The following is a 14,902-nucleotide window of genomic DNA, read 5'->3' as shown; positions in this document are numbered from 1 at the left end:
CACCTCTAGCTTTTTGGTTCCCACAGAATGGGTTCTTAAGAACAGAATAACAAATTACACTATCTGCATGAAGTAATACTAAGGGTACTCAAAGAAATGAAATTTGGCAAATGAATATGTTTCATTTCGCGGAGCTTGGAAAATCAAAGTATGTGCACCATACCACAGATACATAATCAGGATTTGAATGGGCAACTGCATGAGTTCAGAAAAGGCTGATTCTGTAATCACACACTTATTAGAGGTTATGACCATTAACCAAGTACCTGCACAAATTAAGACGGACAATTGCTCCAGCATGTCTCTAGTAAAATTAAAGAGTTTTTTTTCATATTACAACATAAAGCATATTACAAGTATACCAAATGATCCTACAGGAAGCAGTTATAGCAAAATCTAATTGCACTAAAAAAGATAGGCTTAATAAACAGAAAGGGATAATAAAGACCCTTAGAGATAGACTGCACATTGCTTTATTAACTTTAAATTTTAAAATGCTAATGAAAAAGAAAACAACAGCTACAGAGAGACATTGAATAGAAAAAACCATTGAACTAAATCAGCCTATATAATTTAAAGATGTGTGGACGACAGAATGGAAACCAGGATATGTGTTACACTGGGGAAGTGGTTTTGCTTTTGTTTCCACAGGAGAAGAAAAGCTATGGATACCATCAAAATTGATAAAGATTTGATTTGAACATGAGAGACCCCTCGAGACTCAGTAGTTCATCAAACAGCATGGCAATTCAACCTGGCAAAAAGGAAAACTTCCCAAAGTCATGGTTGGGGCAGGGTTTTATTTTTCTCTTTCCAGGAGAATAAAAGTATCCAACTAAGCAATCTGAAGACCTCTGTCTTACCTAGACCTCAGACCGAAATGGCAATCCTGTCTCTAGGGATCTTAGAATGAGACTGTGTTGAAAGCTGTTTCCTCCTCTTTAGGGCTGGGATTAAAGGCTTTCACCACCGTGATTAAAGGCGTGTACCATCCAGTTTCTATGACAACTAGTGTGGCTACTGGGATTAAAGGTGCTTGTCTTTATGGCTACTGGATTAAAGATGTGTGTTACCATAACCTGGTCTGTAAGACTGACCAGTGGGACTGTTTTTTATTTATTAAAATACAATTGAAATGACACTATACTTTTGGACAAATGAAGCATCTGAAGAAGAGAGAATCATCCAGAAAAAAAATGTCCCAAGAAAAGAAGTAACTTGACCTAATACTATAGTACACTTCTAACAGGATACAATTTCATAAATCTTTCAAAATGCTTGTTTTTTGCTGTTCTCTAAAGACATGTTAGGTAGATGGTCTTTATGTAGTCCCTTTTAAAAACTATAGTTGGTTTTGGAGTTGGAGTGTGGGCATCTAAACCCAAGAATGCTTGAGAAAAAAAAAATCCAAAGTCTGTCTCATGTCAGAAGAGCTACCTGGTATGAAAAAGAAGAAAACCAAAATCTAGGGACTATTATATTATTACTAATTTCATGTCCCTTGGATTTATTTCGACATTTTAAAACTTTTCTTATTTATGTGCATTGGTGTTTTGCCTCCATGCATATCTGTATGAGGGCATTGGGTAGCCTGGAACTGAAATTACAGATGGCCACATGGATGCAAGGAATTGAATCCAGGTCCTTTAGAAGAACAGCCAGTGCTCTTAACCACTGAGCCACCTTTTCAGCTTAAACTTTCTTTTGTTTTGTTTTGTTTTGTTTTGTTTTGTTTTGTTTTGAGGCAGGGTCTCTCTGTGTAGCAGTACTGGCTGTCCTGGAATTTGCTTGGTCGGCCTCAAACTCCCGGAGAACCACCTACCTCTGTCCCCTGCCTCCCAAGTGCTGGGATTAAAGGCATGTGCCACCACTGCCCGGCATGTTTCTTCTATTAAGATATTTTTGTATATTGATACAAACTTAAGGTTATTTTTGTTATACCATATATATGTTTCTATTTTTTTGTTTAAAATATTGTACCTACACAGTGCATTTAATGTAAAGTTTTATCCCTTGAAAGTTATTTAAGATAATAAAAACATACAAGTTAATAATCATTCATAACTATTAAACTTATAGTCATGTTAGGTATGTTTTCAAGGTTATAGAGATATATTTTAGATAGGTGGTCTTCAAACACTTTAAAGACCTACATAATATAGCATTTAAAATGTTTTCATAACATCAGGCTTTTCTTTACAATGAGACACATCAGCTCCATGTAGCACTGTTCTACTTCAACAAAGGATGTTGGGCATCGAAGTACCTCTATATGGAGCTTATCTTCTCTGCGGTAAAAGCTAACCATTTGGGCAAGAAGCTGCCCTTGCCTCAATTGTTGATAGTATGCTGTCCAAACTGGACAAACAGAACACAAAAAAAGCAACTACCGAGCATTGCCAAAGACAGGGTAGGATGGCTGGGTGGTGGTGGCGCACGCCTTTAATCCCAGCACTTGGGAGGCAGAGCAGGCGGATCTCTGTGAGTTTGAGATCAGCCTGGTCTACAAGAGCTAGTTCCAGGACAGGCTCCAAAACCACAGAGAAACCCTGTCTCGAAAAACCAAAAAAAAAAAAAAAGGACAGGGTAGGATGGTCACTCATAATTTCCTGCTTCTCAAAAATGTCTGTCAGATATTCTAGGCCTATAGGCCAAAGTTACAGGTCAAAGCTGGATATATCAACATCACTGAGGAACCTAAGATGACCACTGTCCAGGCAGCCAGCTATTTCTGTCATTTCTTAAAATTATTTGCTCTGCATGTCTGTTTGCTCAGGTAATATTTCCATCTCAGATCTTTTTTTTTTTAATATTTATTTATTTATTATGTATCCAGCATTCCTTCCATGTATGTCTGCAGGCCAGAAGAGGGCACCAGACCCCAATACAGATGGTTGTGAGCCACCATATGGTTGCTGGGAATTGAACTCAGGACCTTTGGAAGAACAGTCAGTGCTCTTAACCTCTGAGCCATCTCTCCAGCCCCCCGTCTCAGATCTTTAATGATGTTGAAGACATTTACAGTGCTCCTTAATCTTGTAAGAAAGTAAATTAGGAAAAAAATTAAAAATACAAAACAAAGTAAATTAGGTACGAAACTTTAGATTTATCAGGAGAAAATGCAAATGAAGGATTTTCTCTAAATTTGACAAATACAAATGGACTGGATGTTATGAATGTATTTCTTACTAGATAACTGTTCTTACTGTATAGTTTCATTTTGTTAATAACTTTCCTTTCTATTTAGACAATACCTGATAATCATTCTTACAAAAAGGGAGAAATGTCATGGGAATTTTGTCTGTATTGTGGTCTGATATCCAGTGGAGTCGGGCATTGGTTTGAGAGGCAGGGTTCACATTCAGCTGACTGGAATGAATCACAGAGTTCCCTGAAGGACTCAGAAGAGAAAAAAAGGTCCTCAGAAGAGGAAGAGGTGGGGCCATGTGGTTACATGCCTTTTTTGAGCCAGGAAATGGGTGGTAGTGATGTGTCATGGTCACTTGCAGTTCTCTCAGGTTTGTTATTTATTTGGTTTTTCAAGACAGGTTTTCTCCGTAGCTTTGGAGCCTGTTCTGGAACTCTGAAGACTCTGTCTCCCAAGTGTTGGGATTAAAGGATTAAAGGATTAAAGGCATGCACGACCACCACCTGGCTCTCTCAGGTTTATATCCTTAACATCTATCCCCAAGTTTTAATTTTTAATAAATGATAAATAACAATAGCCAGTAACCATGTAGGTGTCCAAGAGTCATGACACCACTGGAGCCATGCTGATCTGAGTGGCCTGTGCTGCCACCCAGGGCCATGCACTGCTGCCGAGGGTCATGTCTGGGTCGTGGACTTGCAGCTAGGGTCTGAGTCAATGTCTGTGGCTTCTGTTGCTTCTGTTGCAACCGAGGGCCATGTGGTTTCCTGTGGTCTAATCGGCCATCTGGGACCATATTGGTGCCCAGAGACCATGCTGCATTAAGGGCCATACAGATCTAAGAGGCACATACTACTATTCAGGGCCATGGTGACTTCCTGGTCAGGGCTGGGGACCATATCTGGGTCTGTGACCCTACGCAGTCAGGGTCTGTCTTGATGTCCATGGCTTTTATTACCAAGGGAGCTATGTGGATTCATTAGGTCTGGGCTGCCACCTGGTGCCATGTTGTGTCCAAAGGCCATGCTGCTTCTGGGGCTATGCTGGTCTGGGTGGCCGGTGCCACCACCTGGGGACACAGTGACATCCAGAACCAGCTACTGCCACCAAGGGGGCTGCTAAGGACCATGTCTGGGTCTTATCACAGCCAGAATCTGTGTTGAAGTCTGTGGCCCATGTTGCTACTGAGGGTCATGTGGAAATCCAGGGTCGGAACAGCCACCTGAGTCTGACACCTTCTTCTAACTTCATTAAGGCACTGCATACAAGTTGTGTACAAATATAATGCTGGCAAAACACTCATATATACATCAAAAATAAAATAAGGGGCTGTAGAGATGATTTAGCAGTTAGTTCTTCCAGAGGACCCAGTTTTGGGTCCCAGAAACCACATGGCAACTCACAACCATCTGTAACTCCAGTTCTAAGGGATCTGACACCCTTTTCTACCCTCCATGGGCACTGCATACACATGGCATACAGACATACATGCAGGCAAAACAACCATTCATATAAAACAAAAATTAAATCTCAAAAATAAATTTTAAAAATGTTTTTAAAAAGAAGAACAATCAAGGAAGATTCTAATATCAACCTCAGGCCTCAAGAAGCACATGCACACATGTGTACTGATACTCAAGCACATACATACATGTACACATACCACACACATACAAATACATTTTTAAAAAGGGAAAAAAAGGAAGTTCACAAAAATCTTTCACCAAATGCTATAGGTTGAGATTTAGCTGGCATTTCAGAGATATGGGGATCTAGGATCTTCAAGAAATGTTTAGGTCACAAGTACAGAGCCTTCCTGAAAGGATTAATGTCCACCTAGAGCAGTGACTCTCAAGCTTCGTAATGCGGCAACCCTTTAATACAGTTTCTCATGCCGTAGTGACCCCAATCATAAAAATATTTTCATTACTACTTCATAAGTGTAATTTTGCTACTATTATGAATCATAATGTAAGCTATCTGCTATTTCCAATGGTCTTAGGTGGACCCATAGATTGAAAACCACTGGTCTAGAGAATAGGCGTGCCCCTTCCTACATTCTCTTTTTGCCCTTCTCTAATATTATCCTTAAACTTTGTATTATCTTTTATTGTTTTTTGCTAATTTTTGAGTAAGAGTTTCAGGATGTAGTCCTGGCTAGCCTAGATAAAACTCACTATATAAACCAAACCGGCCTCAAACAGAAATCCACCTGATTCTGTCTCCCGAGTGCTGGGATTTAAGATGTGCACCATCATGTCTAGCCAAAACTCTGTTCATTTTTATGGAGTACATTATAGTAATTAAATGCCTATACAGCAATGTGTATTCATCAATCAGAGTAATAAGAATTTCTATCTCTATCATTTCTATCTAATCATTATTGATGTAGCCTGAGAATCTCATACTCTTCTAGTCAATTTGAAACATATCGGGGTATTTCAACTAATAATTACTCTACTGTGCTAAAGGACAATCAGAATCTTTCCACTTCTTATTTTTGATTCCCTCTTATTCAAATTGTTCTATCCCCATTTCCCCCTATTTTCGACAATGCTGACTTTTTGGTTTTACAATTCAGTCCCTGTCCTTCTCCCATGTGATACCTCAGTCTCTACATGTTTGGCTCCTGGCACCGATATCTACTAGCTGTGCAAGTTTGGATACGTTATGTAACTATGCCTTTCAATCCAATCACATAAAAATAGTAAGTACATCACCAGGTTGTTGTGAAGATGAAGTGATTTATTACATATATAAGGCTTAAAGTAGTCACTAATGTTAACTACCATTGCTAGTAACACTTCTACTGTTACAATATAGGACCCTTCCCAGAACTGAGGATGATCTCTGCCTCTCTCTATCTCTGTCTCTCTGTGTATACATATAGATGTGTGTACTGAACCTGGAGCTTACTGACTGGCCATCAAGCCCCTAAGTTGCTCATATCTCCACTGACCCAGAACTAAAACTACAGGTATGTATCAATATTTTATATGAGTGCTGGTGATCTAGACTTGGGTCCTCATGCATGTACAGTAAGCTCTTAGCAATTAAGCCATCTCTCTAGTACTGATAAATAACCTACCAATCAGAAAGGAAGTTATTTATAGCATTAATTTCAGTTATAACAAGTTTTAATAAGCTGCTTTTGCTGAAAACATTGGCTCCTGATCTGGGTCTAGATTTACAAAGGACTTAAGTTTCACTTCACAACATAACAGTGACTAAAATAAACATAATCTCTTACCTTATTCTAAATCTCATCCTTATACCCACAGATAAATCTAGCTACCACTCCTCATTCAAGAAGCCTCTCTATAAAGCAAATGGAGATTATCATAGAAAACCACAGTTGGACGTGTTGCTGAGATCATTGGGAGCCTAATCTCAAAAGATGTATCCAGCCAGGTGATGATGGTTTGACTTTAATCTCAGCACTTGGGAGGCAGAGGCACGTGGATCTCTATGAGTTCCAGGTCAGCCTGGTCTACAGAGTGAGTTCCAGAATAGCCAGAGCTACACTGGGAAACCCTGTCTTGAAAAACAGAACAAAACTAAACAAAAACAAAAACAAAAAAAAGAAAAGAAAAGTTTATCTAGGGCTGGAGAGTTGGCTCAGAGGCTATGAGCACTGACTGCTCTTCCAGAGAACCTAGGTTCAATTCCCAGTATTCACATGGCAGCTCACACCTGCCTGTAACCACAGTTCTAAGGTTTCTGACACACTCATACAGACACACAAGCAGCCAAAACACCAATGAACACACACACAAAAAATTAAATACTTCAAAAAAAGATATATCTATATTACAGTTCCCGTATCAATGGCTCAAAGAATATCACAGAAGAGGGGGCAGAAAGACTATAAGAGCCAGAATACCTGGAAGTCTGCTATGAAACAGAAATGGCTACATAAACAAGACCAGAAAAATGATATATTAATAGACATGTTAACCAAAAGCAGTAAAATTTTTCAGCATCCCACCCCTCGACAAAAAACTATAGGCAACTAATGACTGCTGAGAGAATTAGCCACTCAAAGCTATACAAATTTACCCTGTCTCAAAACAAAAGACAAACAAACGAAAAGCTTTCTTTGGTGGCAAGTGGTTAGATTTATCATGCTGGGATATACCCTCTACCCCTGTCATGGGACACTACTTTGGCATGGGACAATACTTATATTAATACGGCAATACCCTAAACTTTAAGAACCTAGTAAGAAAAGAGAAATAAAAACTGGGACTGAAGAGATGACTCAGCAGTTAAGAGCACCTACTGCCTGCTCTTCCACAGGACCCAGGTTCAATTCCCAGCACCCACAAAGCAACTCACAACTGTCTGTAATTTCAGTTTCAGGAGACCTGGTTCCCTCTTTTGTGCACATGTGGTGCACAAATAAACAAAACACCCACTAACATTTTTTTTTTAAAGACTAAACTCAAAAAAACTAGAGAATCATTGTGATGTGATGTGATAAACACACACACACAAACTAAAGAGAAATGTATACGAAGAGTCACTGGGGTACACATTAAAACAAAAGGGATTTGGCCAGGCATAGTAACGCATGCCTTCAATCTCAACAGTCCTTGAGGTAAGTAGTCCTTGTGGGTCTGAGGCCAGTCTGTAGGCAAAGAAAGTTCCAGGCCAGCCAGTGCTGCACAGAGGGACCCCTTGCCTCTATGGATGTGGATAAATATAACGAACTAAGATATAATAAAAATAAACAAACAAATAAGTAAATGGATTTGTCTTTTTAAAAAGAATAAAAACTAAGACTTATAAAAACTTTCAGGAAAAAAATGTTATCCAAAATTAGGCAAATAAAACAGAATTCTTTGAATCAATATTTTAAAAGATTTGTTATTTCTTAATCTAAACAAAATACAAAAGAGAGACATTTGTAAGAAATTGAAAGTATAATGTATTTGTTATATCTTCTCCAAAAAGTTTAAAAAGAAAAAAGAGCTATATACACTTTGTTACTTATAAAAAAAAAAATCTTTATTAGAAAGAAGAAACCATACCTCTTTGAAGAATTTATTTAAGATGGCTAGCCCAAACTCTCTTTGCTCCTCTTCAATGGTAACTTCATACTCTGCCTGAGTGGAGATTAGGAAAAAGAAAAAGGTTAGTGATTTTACTCACCAACAATATTTCGTAATGCTTTAAATTATCTGACCTATGAACTGACAAAGTACCCACTGAACCAGAAAAGAGTTCTATGGGTTAAATTTAAATAGTTCTCCAAAAATGTAAGTACAATACCAGGGTAAAAGTGTTAGGGAGAGCCAGCATGGTGGTGCATGCCTTTAATCCCAGCATTTGGGAGGCAGAGACAGGCTGATCTCTATGAGTCTGAAGCCAGCCTGGTCTACAGAGTGAGTTCCAGGACAGCCAGGGCTACACAGAGAAACTCTGTCTCGGGGAGGAAAAAAAAGTTGAGTGGAAGTTGGTGTGTTAATCTCCCTATCTCCATTGTCAACTTGACTGGATGTAGGCCCACCGTGGAAACATATCCTACACCTTCCACGAAGGTGTTTCTGGAAAAGATTAAACTGAGCAGGAAAGATGTACCCTCTGTGGACAGTGTACTGGCCCATAAGCTTATAAAAAAGGAGAAAACAGAGTTAACGAGATGGTTAGCAGTTAAGTATACTTACTGCTTTTGATGAGGACTCAGATTCAGTTCTCAGAAACTGCATAGTGGCTCACAATAACCTGTAACTCCAGTTCCAAAGAATCCAATACCATCTTCTGACCACCAAGGGGGCCAGACATACATATGGCACACATCCACACAAACATGCAGGTTCTCAGACATAAAATAGTTTTTTAAAGGAGAAAGCAAGATGAAGAGCAGCATTCATTTCTTGATGTTTTTTCATATGCAGAAAGTACTCATTAAGAACCATAACCTCGGCAATCAGGAGTTGGAGGCAGGACTGCTACAAGTTCAAGGCCGGGCCAAGATACATTTTAAGAGCCCTGATCTACAAAGTGAGGTCCAGACCAGCTTGGGTTTCAAAGTGAGACCTTGTCTCAAAAAGAGGGAAGGAGAGGAGGAGAGAAATATGACATCAAGGCAACTACCAATTCTAGTTTTTAATATCTAAAGTCTAGTTTTTAATATCTTAAAGTACAAAAGCAAACATGCAACCCTGAGATGAATCACTCACCACTGCATCCAAGAATTCAATGCATCTCTTTAGAGCTGGTTTTGTATCACAGAACTGTCTGAAAAGAAGTCTTCCTATTGGCTGCTTGTCACAAAGGCTGCTAAAATCCTTTTCTGGGTAAAGGGGAGAAACAAGCATAGTAGTTACTACCTACTTAGTTCTATTCTGAATCTACTTTCTGTTTTCACTCAATATAATGAAAGTCAAAATGTTACTTCTATTATTATTTCTAGACAACTTGTTCTTTTTACTAATTTAAATTGAGTGATTATACATTTAAAAGACAAAAGTAGAAGCTGGGAGATGTCTGAGTTGGTAAAGTGCTTCCTACACAAGCATGAGAACCTGAGTTCATATATGAAGCACCCACATAAGAAACTGGGCACGGTGGTGTATTCCTGTAATCCCAGGGCTGAAGAGGTGAAGACTGGCAGATTCCAGGGGCTCACTGGCCAGACAGTCTAGAAGAATTGCCATGCTCCAAGTTCAGTGCGCTACTCTGTCTCAAAAACTAAGGTGGAGAATGATCAAGGAAGACACCTAATGTTGTTGTCTAAACTACACATGCACATACACAAACATGTACAGACACATGCACACACAAATATAAAAAAGGAATAAATAAAAACAAAATAGGCAGAACTGAGTGTGGTAGCATATGCTTATAATCCTGCCATTCTGGAGGCTGGGGTAAAAGGACTATACATTCAAGGGCAGCCTGAGTTACATGCTAAAATTCTGTCTCAAAAAACAAAATCGGCCAACCAACCAACACTAAGATACATCCAAAAACAACTAATATTTGTAAGGATTTTCAAAGTTTAACTTGAAATAGATTGTTCTTCTCAAAAATAAAATATATAGGAGATAGATAAGCCCTAGGGATAGCCATCCACAAGGAAGGCAGAAGCATAAAGGGAACTTTCTACTTACTTTACCCACTCTAGGTATCTAGAACAAACTGCATATGCAGCAATGTACTAAATTAGAATTAGTTTTTAAACTAATCAGTTTAAAACCTCTCTCCATCCTCATACTTTTTATACTTGCAAACAAAATTTAAATTATGTTTATTGATTTGTTTGCTTTTTTATGCTCAGTGATTTTTAACTTTCCCTTTTATAGTTATTTGCTTATTTTTTCTTTTCCATAGAAAATATTGTAGCCCTTGCCTCTCCTTACCTTACTGTTCTGAGAATAAAACCCTAATGTTCCAGAATTGTGTCAAAAAGAATATAAAACAAGGTTCCAAATAGCTCAGCCAGATGGTAGCAACACATGCCTTTAATCCCAGAGACAGAGTCAAGCAATCTCTATGAGTCTGAAGCCAACATGGTCTACAGAGTGAGTTCTAGGACAGCCAGGGCTACCCAGAGAAACCCTGTCTCAAACCCTACCCCACCCCTAAAAAAATTCTAAAACAAAAGCATTATTTAGAACAAGTAAATCTTCAGCAAGAAAGCCATGTTCAGCAGCAGGGGAAGGCAAATTAGAACAAAGTCTAATGATACATACGGATTAAAATGTAACAGTGAAACCCATTACTTTGTTTTGTTTCTGTTTGGTTTGTTATGAGACAGGGTCTCATTATGTAGTCCTGGCTGGCCTACAACTTCCTATGTAAACCATGCTGGCTTAGAACACACAGAGATCCACCTGCTTCTGCCTCTGTCTCCAGAATGCTGGGATTAAATATGGGTACTACTGCATAGGCCCATTATTTTCTATGCTAATTAAAAACAATAGAAGGGGGTGGGGAAAGAAAGGGGGAATGGAATGGAGGGAAGGAGAGAGGAGGGGGGCTAGAGGGAGATGGGAGAATGACAGCAGAAAAGGAGGCCAGTTGCTCTCCTAGCAGTGGCTATGCTGGTTGTTTATTGTCAACACAAATCTTCCTAGACATATCTAGGAAGAGGAAAATTTTTCTTTAAATTTATTTTATGTGTGTGAATATTTGAAAGTCAGAAGAGGGCACTGAATCCCTTGAAATTGGACTTACAGATGTTTGTAAGCCACAGTGTGGGTACTAGGTATTGAAACCAGATCCTCTGTAAGAGCAACCAGCATTCATTACTACTGTGCCATCTCTCCAATCCCAGAAGAGAGAATCTTGATTGAAAAATATCTCCATAAAATTGGCCCATAGGTAAGTTTGTAGGCCATTTTCTTGATTAATGATTGATATGGTTGAGCCCATTGTGGGTGGTTCCACCCGTTTAGGTGGTCCTGGGGTATATATGAAAGCAAACTGAGCAAGCCACAGGAAGCAAGCCAGTAACCAACTTTCCTCCATGGCCTCTGCTTCAGTTTTTACTTCCAGATTCCTGCCCTAACCTCTCTTGGTGAGGGAGTATGACCTAAGAGTTGTAAACTTAAATAAATCCTTTCCTGCTCAAGTTGCTTTTGGCCACAGTATTTTCACAATGGCTAACTAAGACAGTGGCTCTCAACTTGAAATGGATAAACATAGCTGGTGTCCCAAAAGTAACTCTAAAGCTGAAGAATCACAGTAAATGAGCAAACCATAACAAATCCCTCCACTACGGAGTTATTAATAGCAAGTAATTCTGGGAGTCTAAGCCATTCATTTGAAATCATTGGGTCTAAATATGGAAATGTCTAGGCAAGGGAGCTAGGATTTGAGTTCAGTAGGCAGAGTATTTTTATATTTATATATATAACATGCACAATGCCCTTAGGTTCCATCCCTAGCATCATATATACCATTATGGTGGTACATGCCCATAATCTTAGCACTTGGAGGGGGGGTAAAAGCAATATCAGAAGTTCAAGGTCATCCTTGTCTATGTAGTAAGTTCAATTTCAGCCTGGCCTACATAAATGTATGTCTCAAAAATATGTCTAAATAAAGCATTGAATTGTGCACATCTACAAGTCATCAATGACCAGCGATTTAATTCTCCAAAATTAGAAGGTCAGTTCAAAGATGGATTCTGTCTCCACCTACAGGAGAACTCAAAGATACCCTGGAATGTCTAAGCCCAGAGGAATTGGTAGGTACTCCCTAATAGGAAGTTCATTGCTGAGATGCAGGTTACTGCTTCCTCTTTACACTTCTTCTTTTCTTGATACTGTCTGTAGTTGGTATTAAAAAAGAAGACATAATAATCTTTAGAACCATTCTTCGGACAATTGTAGCTCAGCCTGAGTTTTGGCTGAGTCTGTTCCTGTTGTGGTTGTTTCTTGGTCACTTCAGAGAAGACCTAAGGTCAGAGTCCCTCTGCTGTGCAGAAAACAGGAGTTCTCACTCCAGTTTCCCTCCTCCGTTGGTCAACAATGAGAAAGGCTTCTCTTTAACCTAAATGCCCTTCAAGTATTCGGAGGGCACTGTCTCTACCTCATGGAGATTGTATTCTGAGGTCAGAGCACCTTCACCATTTCATATTTCACATTTTCCTTAGGAGGACACCATGTGCTCCCCCTAGCAGTTAACACATGCTTCCTTTAACACATTCTCTCTCAGTAACCTAACACATGCTGGACCCTACCCAGGATAGTAAGAATGCAGAGACTGCCACCGTCTCCTCTTGAATTATTTGGACAGCAGTATCAGAAGGCAGGCCAGGGATGCTTTGAAAATGAGTAGCCTTAGATCTCTGGCCTTCAAGTCCCAAGAAGATAAACAAAACAAACAAACAAACAAAAGGTACAGAAATGGGACTTAGCTGTGTTTATGATGTCTCTACTTGGATCAGCATGGACTTGGATCCAATCAATCTTTAGCTCCAGGAGATCTAACACCTTCTTTTGGCTACCACAGGCACTGCATTCATATGCACAAAGCCATACATAGACATAGCTTTAAAAAATTTAGATTAATTTGTCTTTAATTTAGGTGTATGGGTGCTTTACCTGCACATATGTCTGTACACATATGCACAGGGCCTGAGGAGGCAGAAGACGGTATCTCAATCTGAAGCTGCAGACAATTGTGAGCAGCTATGTGGATGCTGAGAACCAAACCTGGACCCTCTGCAAGAGCAGCAAGTGCTCTTAACCACTGATCTAACTCTGTAGTCTCAATATATACTAACTTTTATTAATAAAAAAGTCAGCCATCAACTTTCATGACTGCACTCTAGAAAACAAAGTCTCTCCTACACACAAAAGGCTAAATGAAGTTATAAGGAAAATAAAGAATTAGTAACATCTAAGTAATGCTGAATGTCAGATACCCTATAGATATAAGATGGCACTACTTACTCACCGATGGAGCATCTTAGGTCAAAGCACAGGCTAACTGGGGGCAGCTTCAGGATCTCCCTCCATTTTTTACTACGACCACTCTTTTTGCTAAGTCCTGCTAAATTTAAAAAGATCAAGATTTAGATTTCAAATTGTGTTTTGTTTTTATTTTTCAGACAGGGTCTTGTTATGTTCTTGGGGATGAGCAAGAAAGGAAAGTTTGTGGCTTAATAGTGATGTGTTTATGCTGGGAAGTGGTGGCTCACGCCTTTAAGTCCATCACTCTGGAAGCAGAGGCAGGTGTATCTCTCTGAGTTGGAGGTCAGCCTGGTCTACAGAGGGAGTTCCAGGGCAGCCAGGACAACACAAAGAAACACAATAAAGGTTAGACCAGTGACCACTTGCTGACACCTGCCAAGCAGTAGGACGAAGCCAGGACTGGTTCTGGTGGGATCAAAACTCCCTTAGAGGACAATGTGAAAGTCCCACCGAGATCAGGATTCCCTGGACTGGAGTTCCTAGGAAACATTACCTTCGGGGAGACCGGGCGCCTGGAGTACACATACCTTGACGAGCCTTCAGTAGCAGGGTGTTGGCCATGATGTTCTCGAGTTCCATGGCCCGCCGTCTGCGCCGCCGGCGCTGCGGTGGCGGAGGTCGAACTTTTTGAGGTGTAGGCAACGGAGGCGGGGAAGGCTGGCGGGGAGGAGACCCGAGAGCCACAGTCGCAGGCTCTGGGCATGCCTCGTCCTGCGGGGGACAGGGCTTCGGGTTGCTGGGCCGCCTCCGCCGTTTCTTCCTCCGCTTCTTCTTCCTTCGCCACCACTGCCACCAGTGTCGCCGCCGCCGCCGCCGCCGCCGCCGCCGTCGCCGTGAGCGCAAAGGCAGGCCCGGGGAAGGCTCGCCACGGGCTCCAGCTACGTTGTCTGGGCGAGGGGCCTCCGCTATCGGCGCCGGTGCGCGGGCGCTCGAGCCCCTAGCATCATCGCCCGAGCCCAGGGCGCGTAACTCTTCCCTCAGCGCCGGGTCCTGGGGCGGCACTGAGCCTCCGCCGCGCCCCACTCCACAGGGGAGCTCACTAACGGGAGAGCCGTCTCCGGCGGCGACGGCTACAGCAGCCGCCGCCGCCGCGGCCGCCAGATAACTCGCACGGCAGCACGGCCCCGGCTAACGGCTTCCAGAGGGAGCTCGAGAGCTCCCCTTGGGTTGGCGCCTGAGGAGACTGTAGCTGCTCACGAGAGCACTACAGATCCCATAAGGCCCAGCGCCAGGAAGTCCGGGAGTGCTGCCTCCTGGGAGTTGTAGTCTTTAATCCAATAAAGCTACTGTGCGGTGTCTTACAAGACTTGCGTACTTCTCGCGA

At 41.0% G+C, this 14,902-nt stretch overlaps 1 protein-coding gene across 5 annotated transcripts in view; it reads right to left on the bottom strand.

The window, feature by feature from the left end:
* Grk4 (G protein-coupled receptor kinase 4) overlaps nt 1–14,755 on the bottom strand; it is a 71,715-nt gene extending 56,960 nt beyond the window's left edge. For 4 of the 5 annotated variants that reach the window (XR_009057249.1, XM_057771641.1, XM_057771639.1 and 1 more), the window contains exons 1-4: nt 14,106–14,755; nt 13,562–13,657; nt 9,334–9,446; nt 8,182–8,256 (exon numbers count right to left, since the gene is read on the bottom strand). Coding sequence is in view for 4 of the 5 variants with exons in the window: in XM_057771641.1 (XP_057627624.1) it covers nt 8,182–8,256; nt 9,334–9,446; nt 13,562–13,657; nt 14,106–14,157 (336 nt within the window). In the remaining variant the exon portion in view is untranslated. The remainder of the gene's footprint in view (nt 1–8,181; nt 8,257–9,333; nt 9,447–13,561; nt 13,658–14,105) is intronic. The other variant, XM_057771640.1, reaches the window with a different exon arrangement.
* Between the last annotated feature and the right edge of the window lie 147 nt (nt 14,756–14,902).

The sequence above is a fragment of the Chionomys nivalis genome, chromosome 6 (genome assembly GCF_950005125.1).
Source record: "Chionomys nivalis chromosome 6, mChiNiv1.1, whole genome shotgun sequence".
In the NCBI taxonomy this organism is placed as follows: domain Eukaryota; kingdom Metazoa; phylum Chordata; class Mammalia; order Rodentia; family Cricetidae; genus Chionomys; species Chionomys nivalis.
This window is presented reverse-complemented; position numbering and strand designations above follow the sequence as displayed.